This window comes from Salvelinus alpinus, chromosome 6 (assembly GCF_045679555.1).
Source record: "Salvelinus alpinus chromosome 6, SLU_Salpinus.1, whole genome shotgun sequence".
NCBI lineage: Eukaryota > Metazoa > Chordata > Actinopteri > Salmoniformes > Salmonidae > Salvelinus > Salvelinus alpinus.
The window spans coordinates 87,957,664-87,979,056 of record NC_092091.1 but is presented as its reverse complement, the minus strand read 5'-3'; the positions used below and the strand labels follow the sequence as shown (position 1 = coordinate 87,979,056).

General features: G+C 41.2%; 2 protein-coding genes across 2 annotated transcripts in view; one reads left to right on the top strand and one right to left on the bottom strand.

The window, feature by feature from the left end:
• The window catches only part of LOC139579790 (multiple PDZ domain protein), a 126,085-nt gene extending 115,971 nt beyond the window's left edge, over positions 1–10,114 (bottom strand). Inside the window, exons 1-2 of the mRNA XM_071408610.1 lie at positions 9,893–10,114; positions 743–830 (exon numbers count right to left, since the gene is read on the bottom strand). Coding sequence (XP_071264711.1) covers positions 743–800 — 58 coding nt within the window. The 5' untranslated portion in view covers positions 801–830; positions 9,893–10,114. The remainder of the gene's footprint in view (positions 1–742; positions 831–9,892) is intronic.
• Positions 10,115–11,796: 1,682 nt separating this feature from the next.
• Positions 11,797–21,393, top strand: part of adgrl3.1 (adhesion G protein-coupled receptor L3.1) — a 334,415-nt gene continuing 324,818 nt past the window's right edge. Inside the window, exon 1 of the mRNA XM_071408263.1 lies at positions 11,797–12,547. Within this exon, the coding sequence (XP_071264364.1) occupies positions 12,543–12,547 (5 nt within the window). The 5' untranslated portion in view covers positions 11,797–12,542. The remainder of the gene's footprint in view (positions 12,548–21,393) is intronic.

Below are 21,393 nucleotides of genomic sequence, written 5' to 3'. Positions count from 1 at the left end.
TTGAAGCCAGCGTGTATATAATATACCAATCTGGTAACTATTACCTTGAAGCCAGTGTGTATATAATATACCAATCTGGTAACTATTACCTTGAAGCCAGCGTGTATATAATATACCAATCTGGTAACTATTACCTTGAAGCCAGCGTGTATATAATATACCAATCTGGTAACTATTACCTTGAAGCCAGTGTGTATATAATATACCAATCTGGTAACTATTACCTTGAAGCCAGTGTGTATATAATATACCAATCTGGTAACTATTACCTTGAAGCCAGCGTGTATATAATATACCAATCTGGTAACTATTACCTTGAAGCCAGCGTGTATATAATATACCAATCTGGTAACTATTACCTTGAAGCCAGTGTGTATATAATATACCAATCTGGTAACTATTACCTTGAAGCCAGCGTGTATATAATATACCAATCTGGTAACTATTACCTTGAAGCCAGCGTGTATATAATATACCAATCTGGTAACTATTACCTTGAAGCCAGCGTGTATATAATATACCAATCTGGTAACTATTACCTTGAAGCCAGTGTGTATATAATATACCAATCTGGTAACTATTACCTTGAAGCCAGCGTGTACAATACAGCACTTATAAACATGTATGAGTTGTAGTACTTTAGCTCGTCGTTATTCCGTTCGAGACTTAACGTCGCCCGCGAATAACTCGCCGTTACTTTATAGTGTAGTCAAGGTGATTAGAATGGCTGAAGGACACTTACCCATGGCGTCCATCTTTGCTTGGATGTAGGTCTTCACTAGGTTGTTGAGAGTGTTCATGTGTGCCTGTCACCGGTCAACATCGGATACCTGCAACATGACTTACATACACAGTTATGCAAGTACTGAACGGTTATTGCCGTGGACTCACTAGTCACTGCTACGGTACCTGGGGCCTTATTTATCACTCTAATCTCCGCCCGGCACAGCCAGAAGAGGACTGGCCCACCCCTCAGAGCCTGGTTCCTCTCTAGGTTTCTTCCTAGGTTCCTAGGTTCTCTCTAGGTTTCTTCCTAGGTTCCTAGGTTCTCTCTAGGTTTCTTCCTATGTTCTCTCTAGGTTTCTTCCTAGGTTCTCTCTAGGTTTCTTCCTAGGTTCCTAGGTTCTCTCTAGGTTTCTTCCTAGGTTCCCTCTAGGTTTCTTCCTAGGTTCCTAGGTTCTCTCTAGGTTTCTTCCTAGGTTCCTAGGTTCTCTCTAGGTTTCTTCCTAGGTTCCTAGGTTCTCTCTAGGTTTCTTCCTAGGTTCCTAGGTTCTCTCTAGGTTTCTTCCTAGGTTCCTAGGTTCTTCCTAGGATTCTTCCTAGGTTCCTAGGATTCTTCCTAGGTTCCTAGGTTCTCTCTAGGTTTCTTCCTAGGTTCCTAGGTTCTCTCTAGGTTTCTTCCTAGGTTCCTAGGTTCTCTCTAGGTTTCTTCCTAGGATTCTTCCTAGGTTCCTAGGTTCTTCCTAGGATTCTTCCTAGGTTCCTAGGTTCTCTCTAGGTTTCTTCCTAGGTTCCTAGGTTCTCTCTAGATTTCTTCCTAGGTTCCTAGGTTCTCTCTAGGTTTCTTCCTAGGTTCTTCCTAGGTTTCTTCCTAGGTTCCAGGCCTTCCTAGGGAGTTTTTCCTAGCCACCGTGCTTGTACATCTGTATTGCTTGCTGTTTGGGGTTTTAGGCTGGGGGTTTCTGTATAGGTACTTTGTGACATCGGCTGATGTAAAAAAGGGTTTTATAAATACATTTGATTAATTGATCAAAGGAGCGTGCGCACCAAAAAAAATACTCTAATCCTGTGCACGTGACAGTTTTCCCACAAAAGTTGTTATCATTTTGAACGTGACGGGGAAGAGTGAGTATCTCCACACACAGGTCAGACCACGTAGACAACTTCTGCTGGTTGATCAATTGAATTGCCAGCAAATATTGTTATTTTGGGTGGAAATGGAAGTGTTTGATGCTACGGGAATTATAATAATGGTAGGAAAATACATTAATTGAAATGTTAGGCCTGATGATAAAACAGATGCATTTACCGTTGGTAACAAGATCACATAGCAGTGTACCGTTTAGCATGTTTCCTCTCCTTGTATTATATACTGTAGGTCTGAATCCTGTTCATATTGGAGGACATGTCTCTCCTTGTATTATAAACTGTAGGTCTGAATCCTGTTCATAGTGGAGGACATGTCTGTCATTGTATTATATACCGCAGTTCTGAATCCTGTTCATAGTGGAGGACATGTCTCTCCTTGTATTATATACTGTAGGTCTGAATCCTGTTCATATTGGAGGACATGTCTCTCCTTGTATTATATACTGTAGGTCTGAATCCTGTTCATATTGGAGGACATGTCTCTCCTTGTATTATATACTGTAGGTCTGAATCCTGATCATATTGGAGGACATGTCTCTCATTATTATAAACTGTAGGTCTGAATCCTGATCATATTGGAGGACATGTCTCTCATTATTATAAACTGTAGGTCTGAATCCTGATCATATTGGAGGACATGTCTCTCATTATTATAAACTGTAGGTCTGAATCCTGATCATATTGGAGGACATGTCTCTCCTTGTATTATATACTGTAGGTCTGAATCCTGTTCATATTGGAGGACATGTCTCTCCTTGTATTATATACTGTAGGTCTGAATCCTGTTCATATTGGAGGACATGTCTCTCCTTGTATTATATACTGTAGGTCTGAATCCTGTTCATATTGGAGGACATGTCTCTCCTTGTATTATATACTGTAGGTCTGAATCCTGTTCATATTGGAGGACATGTCTCTCCTTGTATTATATACTGTAGGTCTGAATCCTGTTCATATTGGAGGACATGTCTCTCCTTGTATTATATACTGTAGGTCTGAATCCTGTTCATATTGGAGGACATGTCTCTCCTTTTATTATATACTGTAGGTCTGAATCCTAATCAAATTGCAGGACATGACTGGTTTATCCCTGCTACACAACAAATATTAGCCTACCATTTATCAAATCACTCATTCAATAGCCAAGCACGCTCGAACGTAAATAGACCGGTTGCCTATTTAAAATATTTCACAGTATGAGTATGCCACAGTATTGCTGTGTGATAGGAGCACCACATCAGAGCCTAAACCAAGGCAGGAGATAGAAACACAATCATCTATTGATCGATGGGTTCTGACTTCTAAACTTGAAAATATGAAATATCCTCATTCATGTCACTGAGGGAGAGAGGGGAATGTAGAAACGTTTACATTCTGTCAGAATATGTCATTGTTAGACATCAGGGATCCTATGGGAAGGAGAAGGACCGCAGTCTGGTACAAGTCAACAGGACAGCCGTGAGTTGGGGATGAGTGAGGAATTGGGTTCCGAGGTCAGGTCAGTGAGGAAGAACAGATATCAGTAAAGTTCTGCCTAGCAACAGAGCTGTATTGGCTGTTCAGATGTGTAAGGAGGAGAATTCACCTAAATAGGGGTATATATTCTTGCGCTGGTGGGAACATGTCTTTGTCTGTTCAGTTGACTGACCCTTTAATAATCGTCCGTGAGTTTTTACTCTGTTAATTTAAAACCGAACATGATTAACAAAATACTGAACAACAATGTGTCTTCTGCTGTAGTATTGAGGATACTTTTCAATAGTTTGAAAGGACAATCTATCTCGCAGGAAGAACAATCTATCTCGCAGGAAGGTGTCACGATCGTGTGGAGGAGAGACGGACCAAAACGCAGCATGTGGAAAATAAGCCATCTTCTTTTATTTTACTACGAAGATGAACATGAAACGAAACACTATTACAAACTATACAAAAACAACAAACGACCGTGAAGCTATAAACGTAGTGCACACACACAGGCTACAAACATTCAACATAGACAATTCCCCACAAACAGCTAAAGCCTATGGTTGCCTTAAATATGGCTCCCAATCAGAGACAACAATAACCAGCTGTCTCTAATTGAGACCCAATTCAGGCAACCATAGACTTTCCTAGATACCTACACTCAACCATAGACACAGCTAGACTACTATACTAAACATAAACCCAACTACTCTAATAAACCCCCTAAACCTTACAACCACCCTAGACACTACAAAAAACACATACATTCCCCATGTCACACCCTGACCTAACCAAAATAATTAAGAAAACAAAGAATACTAAGGCCAGGGCGTGACAGAAGAACAATCTATCTCGCAGGAAGGACAATCAATCTCGCAGGAAGGACAATATATCTCGCAGGAAGGACAATATATCTCGCAGGAAGGACAATCAATCTCACAGGAAGGCCAATCAATCTCACAGGAAGAACAATCAATCTAGCAGGAAGGACAATCAATCTCACAGGAAGAACAATCAATCTCGCAGGAAGAACAATCAATCTCGCAGGAAGGACAATCAATCTCGCAGGAAGGACAATCTATCTCGCAGGAAGGACAATCTATCTCGCAGGAAGGACAATCAATCTCGCAGGAAGGACAATATATCTCGCAGGAAGGACAATCTATCTCGCAGGAAGGACAATAAATCTCGCAGGAAGGACAATCTATCTCGCAGGAAGGACAATCAATCTCGCAGGAAGGACAATATATCTCGCAGGAAGGACAATCTATCTCGCAGAAAGGACAATCAATCTCGCAGGAAGGACAATCTATCTCGCAGAAAGGACAATCTATCTTGCAGGAAGAACAATCAATCTCGCAGGAAGGACAATCTATCTCGCAGAAAGGACAATCTATCTCGCAGGAAGGACAATCAATCTCGCAGGAAGGACAATCAATCTCGCAGGAAGGACAATCTATCTCGCAGGAAGGACAATCAATCTTTCAGAATGCGCAGCTAGTGTTTGGCACTCGCTGTCTATTTTATTGTTTGAAAAACAATACTGCTAAAGATTTAAAACATTCTGCCCACATCTCTACAGAAATGTGATCAAACTTGCCATTGCGCTTTCTTGTAGAAACTATCATGGCCCAGTTCCAACATCTCCAAATCGCACAGCAAACGAGCGCAAAAATATATAGTACGGCTCTGATTTATCAAGGAGAACATACAGACCCTAGAATCTATGGCTGCGGTCCAAACACTTTAAAAGACACACCCTATCCCCTCAGCCCTCAAATTAAGTGGACACTTCTGATGACGTATCATGACGCCGGATGAGTTGACACTTGCAGGGCAAGGGGGCGAGGGAAGAATGAATACATTTTAAATGGATCGCTCTTGCCCGGAAAATGTGTCACTCGTTCATCCCACGGTTATGTTGTCAGTCATCAAAAAACGTTTGTGTGTGCTTTATACGCACTACAGTCAATTATGATTGTATTTCATATCTTGGCTAGAAGACAACGCCTCCGCAGACATCGAGTGTTAGCCATCCTACTACAGCAGGTAAATCGACAATTACAATGTACGAGTGTGATGTCAGGGAAAGTTATGTGAACAAGTTAACGTTTCCAAAAGCCAACCAAACAAAAACATATTTACTTTTATGATACGTGTTTGTGCCGTCACGTGCATTAGTAGCACAATTTGTAACTTATTTACATTCGTTTTTTTTTTTATTACACTTTTATGTTGACTTCTCCATATTAATGTTGGTTTTACTTGTCGTAGCGGATGTACAATCATCGCGAATTCGAACTATGGGTCGGTTCAGGCCCCCGGGGTGAACAGAATTGTACACTCGCAAACTCGATCAAAAAAGCGAGAGCTGAGAGGCTTACGTTGCCAACTTCTCTTGCTTGGCTAATCATTTGGACTAATGACAAAGATGGCCGCGGGGATTTCCCCCAAGGGCACAAGGCGAGGGTAAGTGGAGGAGGATGTGTCTTTGATGCGTTTGAAACACAGCCTGTGTGTGCGGTATAATTTTTCTAAGAAATGTATGCACAGATGATAAAATGAGGCCTCTCTGATCTGGCACTAGCTGCAATACAATCTCAACACACAATTTATGTCTCTCAACACATTCGCCTAACTTGTATTGCAGCCTGGTTGCCTTGATTTTTATAAGTTAACTCAACTTCAACAAACATAAATGTACAATGGGTGTGTGTATGTGCGTGTGTTTACTTTATATTTGTAAATGCAGTCATACATACTTATTCATTATCTAATCTGTATTGCATATTGTTCATTATCTATTCTGTATATCATATTGTTCATGATCTATGCTGTATATCATATTGTTTACATAATATCTCTTCTTTTACTTTATATTTTTTATTTGACTCTTTAGTAGTGTTATTGTTGTACTGCAATGTTGAGTGTTATTGTTATTCTGCAATGTTGAGTGTTATTGTTATTCTGCAATGTTGAGTGTTATTGTTATTCTGCAATGTTGAGTGTTATTGTTATTCTGCAATGTTGAGTGTTATTGTTATTCTGCAATGTTGAGTGGTATTGTTATTCTGCAATGTTGAGTGTTATTGTTATTCTGCAATGTTGAGTGGTATTGTTGTACTGCAATGTTGAGTGTTATTGTTATTCTGCAATGTTGAGTGTTATTGTTATTCTGCAATGTTGAGTGTTATTGTTATTCTGCAATTTTGAGTGTTATTGTTATTCTGCAATGTTGAGTGTTATTGTTATTCTGCAATGTTGAGTGTTATTGTTATTCTGCAATGTTGAGTGTTATTGTTATTCTGCAATGTTGAGTGTTATTGTTATTCTGCAATGTTGAGTGTTATTGTTGTACTGCAATGTTGAGTGTTATTACACAATGTTGAGTGTTATTACACAATGTTGAGTGTTATTCTGCAATGTTGAGTGTTATTGTTATTCTGCAATGTTGAGTGTTATTGTTGTACTGCAATGTTGAGTGTTATTACACAATGTTGAGTGTTATTGTTATTCTGCAATGTTGAGTGTTATTGTTATTCTGCAATGTTGAGTGTTATTGTTATTCTGCAATGTTGAGTGTTATTGTTATTCTGCAATGTTGAGTGTTATTGTTATTCTGCAATGTTGAGTGTTATTGTTATTCTGCAATGTTGAGTGTTATTGTTATTCTGCAATGTTGAGTGTTATTGTTATTCTGCAATGTTGAGTGTTATTGTTATTCTGCAATGTTGAGTGTTATTGTTATTCTGCAATGTTGAGTGTTATTGTTATTCTGCAATGTTGAGTGTTATTGTTGTACTGCAATGTTGAGTGTTATTACACAATGTTGAGTGTTATTACACAATGTTGAGTGTTAGTGTTGTACTGCAATGTTGAGTGTTATTACACAATGTTGAGTGTTATTCTGCAATGTTGAGTGTTATTGTTGTACTGCAATGTTGAGTGTTATTACACAATGTTGAGTGTTATTCTGCAATGTTGAGTGTTATTGTTGTACTGCAATGTTGAGTGTTATTGTTATTCTACAATGTTGAGTGTTATTGTTATTCTGCAATGTTGAGTGTTATTGTTATTCTACAATGTTGAGTGTTATTGTTATTCTGCAATGTTGAGTGTTATTGTTATTCTACAATGTTGAGTGTTATTGTTGTACTGCAATGTTGAGTGTTATTACACAACGTTGAGTGTTATTACACAACGTTGAGTGTTATTACACAATGTTGAATGTTATTAAGCAATGTGGAGTGTTATCATTGTACAGCAATGTCGAGTGAGCTAGCACACAAGCATTTCACTGCACATTTTATACCTGCTGTAAACTGTGGACGTGATGTATCATATACCTGCTGTAAACTATGGACGTGATGTTATCATATACCTGCTGTAAACTGTGGACGTGATGTATCATTTACCTGCTGTAAACTGTGGATGTGATGTATCATATACCTGCTGTAAACTGTGGATGCGATGTATCATATACCTGCTGTAAACTGTGGATGTGATGTATCATATACCTGCTGTAAACTGTGGACGTGATTTATCATATACCTGCTGTAAACTGTGGATGTGATGTATCATATACCTGCTGTAAACTGTGGACGTGATGTATCATATACCTGCTGTAAACTGTGGATGTGATGTATCATATACCTGCTGTAAACTGTGGACGTGATGTATCATATACCTGCTGTAAACTATGGACGTGATGTATCATATACCTGCTGTAAACTGTGGACGTGATGTATCATATACCTGCTGTAAACTGTGGACGTGATGTATCATATACCTGCTGTAAACTGTGGATGTGATGTATCATATACCTGCTGTAAACTGTGGATGTGATGTATCATATACCTGCTGTAAACGGGACAAATACAACTCAATTTGATTTGTGTGTTTAGTCATTCTCGTATTAAATCAGAAAGTCTTCATGTAGGCTATTTAATTTAACATTTTTTTTTTTAATAAAACAAATGTTGTTAAATAAAACACCTCAATGTTACTTTTATACTTGTTTCTAAGCTGATTAGTTTGCAGCTCAGCTTCTGCCTCCTCACTCCCACTTTAAGACCCCCCATATGGGTATACCCAGCTAGCACATAACGTTCTGAGAACCATATGTTTCTTAGAGCTTGTGAGAGCATGGTTGTCCTATGGTTATTTTGCATAGAACCTATTCACAACATTCTGGGAATGGTGCAAGCTACCCAGCTAGAAAATAACGTTCTGAGAACCATTTGTTTCTTAGGTGGGAATTTCAGTACATCAGCATAACGTTTTATACAGGTTTCCTCGTGATTCTATGTAAATTCATGTTCTCAGAACAATTAACAAAACACAAAACGTTCCATGGAAACCACAAGAATGTTCTTAGAATGTTATTTAAAAAATATAAACATTCCGTTCTCTGCCGTCAAACAAAACTCTCTCTATCCCCCATCTTGCTAAGTGTGTTCAGGTGTGTTGGCCACACCTGATCTTCATGTGTAATTGTTGCCTTTCAAACGAGGTCTGTTTGAATAGACTAAAATGCACGGGCTTCTTTGCTAGCTCCATCTTGGTGGCGCAGTGGGCTAATTCCATGGATAGAGAACTGAAGCTCATACAGTAGGTCCATATCTCACTGATGCAGTGCCACAATAAAAAAAAAGACATGTATTTGCATGGTTAATGCAGAAGCAAAATTTGATCGGGTGTCATTTGGAACGTAACCGGGTGTATGCTCAAACAAGCTGGTTAGCAAACGCCTTCCCGAAGTAAACCTAATGCTCTTAAATGAGATTACCATCGGCAAATAGCCTTATCCAAGACTCACGGTAATTAAAGTTGACATGCAGCCTCACGATCATTTTGTGCCAGGTGCATGGGACAGGACAGGGATCGAGCTTATTCACTAGGAAGCAGGCGGTCGAAATGGGAAGGGACTAACCTCAACGTGTCCAATGAGAAATGATCGGGAGACATGTTGCAAAAAGGTTTTGCTACGGTTTGCAACTGTGTGCAGTAATGAATACACCCCCAGGCCACTCAAGCAAGAGAGAGAGAGACAAGCGGTGCGTTTGATAAGGAGATTGATTTAGTGGGCTCGGGTAAGAATGGTTTAACAGGCAGCTGTGGTGAATATCAAAATCACGAAGCCAAAATAATGTGTATTATGTGACAAGAGAATGCAAAAATTAAAATAATACGTCGTGGTTTTGAATACGCTGTTCCTAATTTAGAAATCAGTTTCCCTGAGTTTTGGTAGCCTATAGGCTATTTTAGGCTACGTAGTTCATGAATTATAAACAGATTTTATTGTCAAAATAATAGTAGCCTACAGATAAGATTCGAGTGCCCTGAGTGCAGTAACAGGAGCCCACAAGTGACAATAGTCACCGCATAAAGCCCAGCGCACTTATTTCCCAATGTGGATGCCAAATAAATCTCTGCACTTCAGTAAATAGGTCGTCTCAGGTCTAATGGGGGAAAAAATGCTGGGGTAAATGTTAAAAGTAGCCTATAATGGCATAGGCTAGATATCCCAAGACTCACAATCCCGTTACCGTTAGCTCACCTCCATTGCTGCTTCGGTGGGCTACACCGTAGAATCAACAGGTCCCCCTAAGAAGTCCGCGGTCGCCAGGGGGAAAAAAATCTACATTTTGTCCGTTTTAGAACTACATGTATCAATATAACATTAACAGCATAGGCCTACATGAATTGTATGTTTTAACCCTACGTAAAATACCACACAATCTATCAAAACAGACGGAGATCAACTGTTTTATCAAGCGTGTTCCGATCCGTTTCACACTGCGAATGACGCATGCGCAGGTCACCTGTGATCTTCTGACGTCCTGAAGCGGGAAGCGCGGGCGGCCAGACGCGCACCTGCGACCTTCTCGTCCATTCTCATAGACTCAATTAAAATACACACTAGTTTTCTTCAGGTAATTAATTCAGTTTCATTTCATTTCAAATTCACTCCAGTAGTTATTTCATGTTGATTGTGATTCCATATTCATTTTGAAGGTTTTAAACTATAGGACCTATCTTTGGACAAGAGAATGCCATTTTCTGACTAAACTCTGACTAAATAAATTAGTCAACAATGCAGGCTGGTCCTACACAATGTTAATGTAATTGTATGATACCCTCAACAAAATAACGTGGCATAGCATAGGCTCAACAAAAAAATATAAACGCAACATGCAACAATTTCTAAGATTTTACAGACGTACAGTTCATTAAAGGAAATCAGTCAATTGAAATAAATACACTAGGCCCAAATCTATGTATTAGGAAGGAATACAGGGAATATAGATGAATTTATTGGTTACATATACTGTACATTTAAAAACAAAAGGTACGGCCGTGGATCAGAAAACCAGTCAGTAGGCTATCTGGTGTGACCACCTTTTGCCTCGTGCAGTCTGTCGCACAGAGCAGTTGATCAGACGTCTGATTGTGGCCCGTGGAATGTTGTTCCACTCCTCTTCAATAGGCTGTGCAAAGTGGCTGGATATTTTGGCGGAAACGGGAACATGGTGGACATGTCTGGTGAGTATGCAGGGCCATGGAAGAACTGGGCACATTTTCAGCTTCCAGGAATTGTGTACAGATCCTTACGATATGAAGCCGTGAATTATCATGCTGAAAACATGTGGTGATGGCGGCGGATGAATGGCACGACAATGGGACTCAGGATCTCGTCACGGTATCTCTGTGCATTCAAATTGCCATAGATAAAATGCAATTGTGTTCGTTTTCTGTAATTTATGCCTGCCCATACCATAACCACACCGCCACCATGGGGCACTCTGTTCACAACATTGACATCAGCAAACCACTCGCACACAAAACACCATACTCATGTGGTCTGCGGTTGTGAGGCTGGTTGGACATACTGCCAAATTATCTAAAATTACATTAGAGGCGGTTTATGGTAGCGAAATGAACATTAAATTATCTGGCAACAACTCTGGTGGACATTCCTCCAGTCAGCTAGCCAATTGCATGCTCCATTAAAACTTGAGACATCTGTAGCATTGCGTTGTGACAAAACTGCACATTCTAGAGTGGCCTTTTATTGTCCCCAGCACAAGGTGCACCTGTGTAAGAATGATGCTGTTCAATCAGCTTCTTGATATGCCACACCTGTCAAGTGCATGGATTATCTTGGGGCAAAGGAATAAATGCTTACCAACAGGGATGTAAACACATTTGTGCACAACATTTGAGAGAAATACGCTTTTTTTTGTGCGAATGGAACATTTGTGGGATCTTGTATTTCAGCTCATGAAACGTGGGACCGACACTTTACATGTCGCGTTTATATTTTTGTTCAGTGTATGTGGATTACGAGTTTCAGCATTAATTTATTCTATTCATACAGCAGATGGAACCCTATCACACACATTGAGCCAGGGTCCAGTTCCGTGTTTTCTTCCCGACCAGGTCCCCTCTTCCTGCCGGAGTAGGCATCACCACAGCCCGCCTGCATCGCTCTGCGCTCCGCTCCGCTCCACTTATCTGAACCTGATCTCGTCTGATCATCCACTTCCAAATTGGGTTGTCATTTTTTTGACCCCTTTGCTCTTCCCGCGAACAGGTCAACGTGCTCTGTACGTGGACGTTTTTGAAGACCGCTAAGAGAGAGAGAGAGAGAGAGAGAGAGAGAGAGCTGAGAGAAATACAGAAAGAGACATAACTGAGAGAGAGAGAGAGAGAGAGAGAGAGAGAGAGCCAGAGAGAGAGAGACAGAGAGAGAGAGACAGAGAGAGAGAGAGCGAGCTGGCTTCGTGGATTTTCAGCTATAGTGTTCCCGTCCTCTCTCTCTTCCAATACTGGACTCGTTGCGTTGGAGTCTGTAGGCTATTACCTCCCTTCACCGGTGGCGTTCTGTGAACAGTGATCTGGATACTAAACACAGAGCCTTCGAAACGTTGTCCGTTAGCCCATGTTCCAGTCTAGAACTGCGAAGACTATATATCGTTTAAGCATTATTTTTTTTTGTTATAAGAGGAATCAGAATTTACCTTGACGATATAAACGCATCGCTGACTTGGAATCAAATTGCTTAATTTTTCATTCATTTGAGGGGATTGTTTTCTTCTTCCAAGCAAGAAGTCTGGACTGTTACAAGGGAGACGACGGTTCTTGTAAAGACACTGCGCTTTCAATGCCTAGATCTGTGCGCGACCATTTCTGCAGCTTCGTGTGAGATGTGGTAAGTCAATGCATCGTTTTTCTACGGTTATGAATGACCTATTTGATTTTAGAATAGATGTGGCCTGCACTGTGTAGTGAGGTGATATACGGTAGGCTCGAGCTTCTCCCGTTAGCAGCGTTGGAAGACTGATGATGCTCGGTAGCGGTGACGGGATGGAATGGGCGTCGCTCCCAGTCCCCGCGCGAGGTGCTGGTTAGATACGCTCACATTCCTAACGCCTTCTCGCTCCTCCAAATAATCCATAGAAACACATTTTCCTTATTTACCTTTCCTCAGCTAACGTTTTTTTTTTAACATGTCCGCCGCTCTGCAGGCATAACAAACACAGTCATCTAGTTGTTTATGGTGTTTGAAAATAGCTGCTCCTTTTCGTGTCTCCCGTGTGGGTGTCATGAGATTCTATTCTCACCGCTCCATCCCGGTTCAAAACAATCCCGAGACGGGATGCGGTGCGGGGAGAGAGAGAGACTCGGGGGGGAAATGGAAACATGTTGTTATGGCAGCCGTATCCAGACACTTGTGTGTTGTTCAAGAAACCTGAACGCTCCATTTCATCCAATAACACCAGATGGATTCAGTAGGTTTCTGAACAATCAACAAAGGCCAATGTTTCAGGACGTGCCAGTGTGACTTGAATGAATTAAACCTCTTATTTATATCAAGGCACAAATGACCTTGATCTTATGAACAGCAAAAAAAATGCAGTGTCTGATATCGATCAATAATGAAATCAATAACATGATCGACTGATCGGAGATAATGACATGTCGTTATTTATCATCAACTGACATTGATTGCCACTGGATATGATTCCCAGACTGTATGTTCTTAGGCTGACGTTCCAGATGGCACCCTATTCCCTACATAGTGCACTACTTTTGACCAGAGCCTTATGGGCCCTGCTAAAAAAGTAGTGCACTAAATCGACTTCCGTTAGGGCATACATTTCAGAGGGCCTTAGTAATGTTATAATGGCTGATAACTTTGTCTCACTGTAGATGATTCATGGACAGTGGTTGTCTGTTCTGAAGAGAGAGGATTGCAGATATATCTCACTGATGCTCAGAGAGGCTTTGGGCAAGACACACATACACACACACGCACACACACACACATGCACACACAATATACAGACATAACACACACACAATATACACACAATGCACGCATGCAAGCCCACACACAGCATCTCTGAATAGGCAATTGTTCTTTTTGAGATAGCTAGCTTGCTGTACCTTCGATTTAGAGATCCTAAGAGATCAAATGTCTTTCAAATATAGTTCATTCAGACTGCCTGGGATTGTGAGTATTCTGATTGTGGGTAGGGAGTTTTCCTGATCATGTGACCTAACCAGGAAATCCCCAGACCCCAGTTATGGCCTTGTAACGAGGGCCCAGAGATCTTCCTGGTCGGGTCAGCTGGTCAGAGCTGCCAGATGGGTCAAATGTTGAACCCTGTCACCTTTTGTAACTGTAAACATCACAAAGGCCCTGGTTCCCTGTCCTTTACATTTCCCATAGGTACTGAGTCAGGAGTTTCTCTACCCTAACCTATACCATTAAAGGGGAAGGGCATAAAACTGTTCCTAGGTCAGTGTCTGGGAACAGTTTAACCCATATATTCTCAGACAGTAGGAGTTGTTCAACCCTAACCTATACCATTAAAGGGGAAGGGCATACAACTGTTCCTAGGTCAGTGTCTAGGAACAGTTTACCCCATATATTCTGAGACAGTAGGAGTTATTCAACCCTAACCTCTACCATTAAAGGGGAAGGGCATAAAACTGTTCCTAGGTCAGTGTCTAGGAACAATCTAACCCATATATGCTCAGACAGTCAGGAGTTATTCAACCCTAACCTCTACCATTAAAGGGGAAGGGCATAAAACTGTTCCTAGGTCAGTGTCTAGGAACAATCTAACCCATATATGCTCAGACAGTCAGGAGTTATTCAACCCTAACCTCTACCATTAAATGGGAAAAACATAAGTGTTACTACACTCTACAGAATGCTGGGTTAAAAACAAACCAATCTGGGGTTTTTGGTAACCCAGCGATGGGTTAATTTTCGACAGAACACACGTTGAGTTGTGTGACTATCCCAGCAAGTTGGGTTGTTGGGATTACCCAAACATGGGTTAATTTAACCATCGGTTGCGTATCTTTTACTCTCATGCTGGGTTGACCCAGTAACTGGGTAATTTTGAATGTAATCTTTAGGTTATTTTCAGGATACGTGGCTTATTAGAGACGTGGCGTTCAGCTAGATCTTATTGGCCACCCGTGAGAGTAGATGTCATTCCTGTTCATCATGTTAAGTTTACATACTGTAAATCCAAATGTTCCTTTTTTACCTTTTTTTGTTGTTGCATTTGACACTTCTATAATATTAAGATTATTTATTACATATTACATTATAAAGGTATTCCACCTTATTGCATAATAAAGGTATCCCAACTTATTGCATAATAAAGGTATCCCACCTTATTGCATAATAAAGGTATCCCACCTTATTGCATAATAAAGGTATCCCACCTTATTGCATAATAAAGGTTTCCCACCTTATTGCATAATAAAGGTATCTCACCTTATTGCATTATAAAGGTATCCCACCTTATTACATAATAAAGGTATTCCACTTCATTGCATTATAAAGGTTTCCCACCTTATTGCATAATAAAGGTATCTCACCTTATTGCATAATAAAGGTATCTCACCTTATTGCATAATAAAGGTATCCCACCTTATTGCATAATAAAGGTATCCCACCTTATTGCATAATAAAGGTTTCCCACCTTATTGCATAATAAAGGTATACCACCTTATTGCATTATAAAGGTATCCCACCTTATTGCATAATAAAAGTATCCCACCTTATTGCATAATAAAGGTATTCCACCTTATTACATAATAAAGGTATCTCACCTTATTGCATAATAAAGGTATCTCACCTTATTGCATTATAAAGGTATCCCACCTTATTGCATAATAAAAGTATCCCACCTTATTGCATAATAAAGGTATTCCACCTTATTACATAATAAAGGTATCTCACCTTATTGCATAATAAAGGTATCCCACCTTATTGCATAATAAAGGTATTCCACCTTATTGCATAATAAAGGTTTCCCACCTTATTGCATAATAAAGGTATACCACCTTATTGCATTATAAAGGTATCCCACCTTATTGCATAATAAAAGTATCCCACCTTATTGCATAATAAAGGTATTCCACCTTATTACATAATAAAGGTATCTCACCTTATTGCATAATAAAGGTATCTCACCTTATTGCATTATAAAGGTATCCCACCTTATTGCATAATAAAAGTATCCCACCTTATTGCATAATAAAGGTATTCCACCTTATTACATAATAAAGGTATCTCACCTTATTGCATAATAAAGGTATCCCACCTTATTGCATAATAAAGGTATCCCACCTTATTGCATAATAAAGGTATCTCACCTTATTGCATAATAAAGGTATCTCACCTTATTGCATAATAAAGGTATCCCACCTTATTGCATAATAAAGGTATCTCACCTTATTGCATAATACAAGTATCCCACCTTATTGCATAATAAAGGTATCTCACCTTATTGCATAATAAAAGTATCCCACCTTATTGCATAATAAAGGTATCTCACCTTATTGCATAATAAAGGTATCTCACCTTATTGCATAATAAAGGTATCTCACCTTATTGCATAATAAAATTATCTCACCTTATTGCATAATAAAGGTATCCCACCTTATTGCATAATAAAAGTATCTCACCTTATTGCATAATAAAGGTATCTCACCTTATTGCATAATAAAAGTATCTCACCTTATTGCATAATAAAGGTATCCCACCTTATTGCATAATAAAGGTATTCCACTTTATTGCATCACAACAATGGAATTTACATAGGCTTTCAGTGAACTCATACACTTCTGTAAGCCTCATTGAAGCTACAAAAATTTCAATGTTCGACCTTAACGCGATAACTATTAGGGTTGGGCTGTATGCCGATGTTCATACCGTCCTACCGTTTCTGTACCATACCAGGGGGTATACGGTATTACCACAAGTGCACAAAAAGGCCGCTATTTCTAAAAACAATTTAGGCAAACAGGGATCTTGATCCAGGAGGGGGGGTTGAATATCTCTGCTGTAACCAAGAAGCTTGATCTTGACATCTAGTCACTTAGCTAGCAAGTTAATTAACAAACCAAGTGCATAGCTGGAGCCCTGTGCTGGATATCATTTATAGATTTCTTATAGTAATATTTAACTTATAGTTAGTTATAAGTAGTGGCGTAGCACCTACCCCGGCAGCTCCCGCGAGGTATAAGCAGTATATTGCCCAAGCCTAATAACTATACAACAGAACAGAATTTTACTCTCACGGGTTGCTTTAAAGAACTATCTGAAAGCCACGCCGCTACTAAACTACACCTCCAGCCTTCTGAGCTGACCCGCTCATATCTCAATAACTCAGCACCAATAACCCAGCACCAATAACCCAGCATCAATAACCCAGCACCAATAACCCAGCACCAATAACCCAGCACCAATAACCCAGCACCAATAACCCAGCACCAATAACCCAGTACCAATAACCCAGCACCCAGCACCAATAACCCAGCACCAATAACCCAGCACCAATAACCCAGCACCAATAACCCAGCACCAATAACCCAGCACCCAGCACCAATAACCCAGCACCAATAACCCAGTACCAATAACCCAGCACCCAGCACCAATAGCCCAGCACCAATAACCCAGCACCAATAGCCCAGCACCAATAACCCAGCACCAATAACCCAGCACCAATAACCCAGCACCAATAACCCAGCACCAATAACCCAGCACCAATAACCCAGCACCAATAACCCAGCACCAATAACCCAGCACCAATAACCCAGCACCAATAACTCCACACCAATAACCCAGCACCAATAACTCAGCACCAATAACCCAGCACCAATAACCCAGTACCAATAACCCAGTACCAATAACCCAGCACCAATAACCCAGCACCAATAACCCAGCACCAATAACCCAGTACCAATAACCCAGCACCAATAACCCAGCACCAATAACCCAGCACCAATAACCCAGTACCAATAACCCAGCACCAATAACCCAGTACCAATAACCCAGTACCAATAACCCAGCACCAATAACCCATCACCAATAACCCAGCACCAATAACCCAGCACCAATAACCCAGTACCAATAACCCAGCACCAATAACCCAGCACCAATAACCCAGCACCAATAACCCAGTACCAATAAACCAGCACCAATAACCCAGTACCAATAAACCAGCACCAATAACCCAGCACCAATAACCCAGCACCAATAACCCAGCACCAATAACACAGCACCAATAACCCAGCACCAATAACCCAGCACCAATAACCCAGCACCCAGCACCAATAACCCAGCACCAATAACCCAGCACCAATAACTCAGCACCAATAACTCAGCACCAATAACCCAGCACCAATAACCCAGCACCAATAACCCAGCACCAATAACCCAGCACCAATAACCCAGCACCAATAACCCAGCACCAATAACCCAGCACCAATAACCCAGCACCAATAACTCAGCACCAATAACCCAGTACCAATAACCAATAACCCAGCACCAATAACCCAGCACCAATAACCCAGCACCCAGCACCAATAACCCAGCACCAATAACCCAGTACCAATAACCCAGCACCAATAACCCAGCACCAATAACCCAGTACCAATAACTCAGCACCAATAACCCAGCACCAATAACTCAGCACCAATAACCCAGCACCAATAACCCAGCACCAATAACCCAGCACCCAGCACCAATAACCCAGCACCAATAACCCAGTACCAATAACCCAGCACCAATAACCCAGCACCAATAACTCAGCACCAATAACCCAGCACCAATAACCCAGCACCAATAACCCAGTACCAATAACCCAGCACCAATAACCCAGCACCAATAACCCAGCACCAATAACCCAGCACCAATAACCCAGCACCAATAACCCAGCACCAATAACCCAGCACCAATAACCCAGCACCAATAACTCAGCACCAATAACCCAGCACCAATAACCCAGCACCAATAACTCAGCACCAATAACTCAGCACCAATAACTCAGCACCAATAACCCAGCACCAATAACCCAGCACCAATAACTCAGCACCAATAACCCAGCACCAATAACCCAGCACCAATAACCCAGTACCAATAACCCAGTACCAATAACCCAGCACCAATAACTCAGCACCAATAACCCAGCACCAATAACCCAGCACCAATAACTCAGCACCAATAACCCAGCACCAATAACCCAGCAGTCTTTAAAGAAAACAACCCAACTAAGTGACCCATCGCCTGCAACTCAGCAGTTGGGTCAACCAATCAACCCAGCAGCTGGGTCAACCAATCAACCCAGCAGTTGGGTCAACCAATCAACCCAGCAGTTGGGTCAACCAATCAACCCAGCAGTTGGGTCAACCAATCAACCCAGCAGTTGGGTCAACCAATCAACCCAGCAGTTGGGTCAACCAATCAACCCAGCAGTTGGGTCAACCAATCAACCCAGCAGTTGGGTGCACAATCAACCCTCAGATGCACTATGACACCACTCGGACTGGCTGGGGGGGTCAAACAGTGTCCTGGCCTCAGATGCACTATGACACCACTCAGACTGGCTGGGGGGGGGGGGGGGGGTCAAACAGGGTCCTGGCCTCAGATGCACTATGACACCACTCAACCAATCAACTGCTGGGTTGATTGGTTGACCCAACTGCTGGGTTGATTGGTTGACCCAACTGCTGGGTTGATTGGTTGACCCAACTGCTGGGTTGATTGGTTGACCCAACTGCTGGGTTGATTGGTTGACCCAACTGCTGGGTTGATTGGTTGACCCAACTGCTGGGTTGATTGGTTGACCCAACTGCTGGGTTGATTGGTTGACCCAACTGCTGGGTCTTCTCAACCCTAAGCTATAACATTAAATGGTAAAAACATCCAACTGTTCCCAGGTCAGTGTCTAGGGACAACTTAACCCATATATTCTCTGACAGGAGTTTCTCAACCCTAAGTTATAACATTATATGGTAAAAACATCAACATTGTTCCCAGGTCAGTGTCTAGGGACAACTTAACCCATATATTCTCTGACAGGAGTTTCTCAACCCTAACCTATAACATTATATGGTAAAAACATAGGTCAGTGTCTAGGAACAACGTAACTCATTAAACATCAAACTGTTCCTAGGTCAGTGTCTAGGAACAACGTAACTCATTAAACATCAAACTGTTCCTAGGTCAGTGTCTAGGAACAACGTAACTCATTAAACATCAAACTGTTCCTAGGTCAGTGTCTAGGAACAACTTAACTCATTCTCTACTCCAGACTAATTCAAAGACATGTCATGTCACAATGCATCTGAGGCCAGGGCTCTAATTACACTGTTTGACCCCTCCCCCCCCAGCCAGTCTGAGTGGTGTCATAGTGCATCTGAGGCCAGGACCCTAATGGCACTGTTTGACCCCCCCCCCCCCCCCCCCCAGCCAGTCTGAGTGGTGTCATAGTGCATCTGAGGCCAGGACCCTAATGGCACTGTTTGACCCCCCCCCCCCCCAGCCAGTCTGAGTGGTGTCATAGTGCATCTGAGGCCAGGACCAGACCCTAATTACACTGTCTCGATGTTGATGTTGAGGACACCTCAGGCTGTACAGTGTGTTAACAACAGTAACCCGTCACACTCTGTCTCCATTCTTCATTCTGCTGACTATAGCGATAGCTAATTAGGTCATTGTATCATCCAAGTGCATATCCAAGTATTATTCAAGTTGTTATGATGCAACTCATAGCAACAACATATATTTCTCTAATGCATTGTGGGATGTGGTTTTAAACCATGTCTAAGAACTGAAGAACTTGGCATTAGTTCCCTAAACTATTACAGAGACTTTAACTCAACAGGCGTAAAAACCCAGGCAGTCCCATAAATACATTGAGTCAGGCCCAATTATAAAGTGGACAACTAACCTAACTGTTAAACCAGACATCTAAATATAAATCTGTATCCCAGAATGGAGGTAATGAGGTCGGATATACCCAGCCATCCCTATGAGAGATCTAAAATACTCTGTCAAGTGTGAAGACACATTTCCTATAAAACTAGGCCCTATATCTCACTCTCCGCCTCCCAAATAGCACCCTATTCCCTATATAGTGCACAGGAAATAGTGCATTACACTCTTAGAAAAAAAAAGTACTAAGTAGAAGCGTATTTGGTGCTGGGTAGGGTTCTTCATAGAACCCCCTGTATATGGTTATACTCAGAATCCTCTTTGAAGGGTTCTACTGAGAACCATTTTATCTTTGAAGGATTCTACTGAGAACCCTTTTATCTTTGAAGGGTTCTACAGATAACCGTTTTATCTTTGAAGGGTTCTACTGAGAACCGGTTTATCTTTGAAGGGTTCTACAGAGAACCGTTTTATCTTTGAAGGGTTCTACTGAGAACCGTTTTATCTTTGAAGGGTTCTACTGAGAACCGTTTTATCTTTGAAGGGTTCTACTGAGAACCATTTTATCTTTGAAGGGTTCTACTGAGAACCGTTTTATCTTTGAAGGGTTCTACTGAGAACCGTTTTATCTTTGAAGGGTTCTACTGAGAACCGTTTTATCTTTGAAGGGTTCTACTGAGAACCGGTTTATCTTTGAAGGGTTCTACAGAGAACCGTTTTATCTTTGAAGGGTTCTACAGAGCACCGGTTTATCTTTGAAGGGTTCTACAGAGAACCATTTTATCTTTGAAGGGTTCTACTGAGAACCG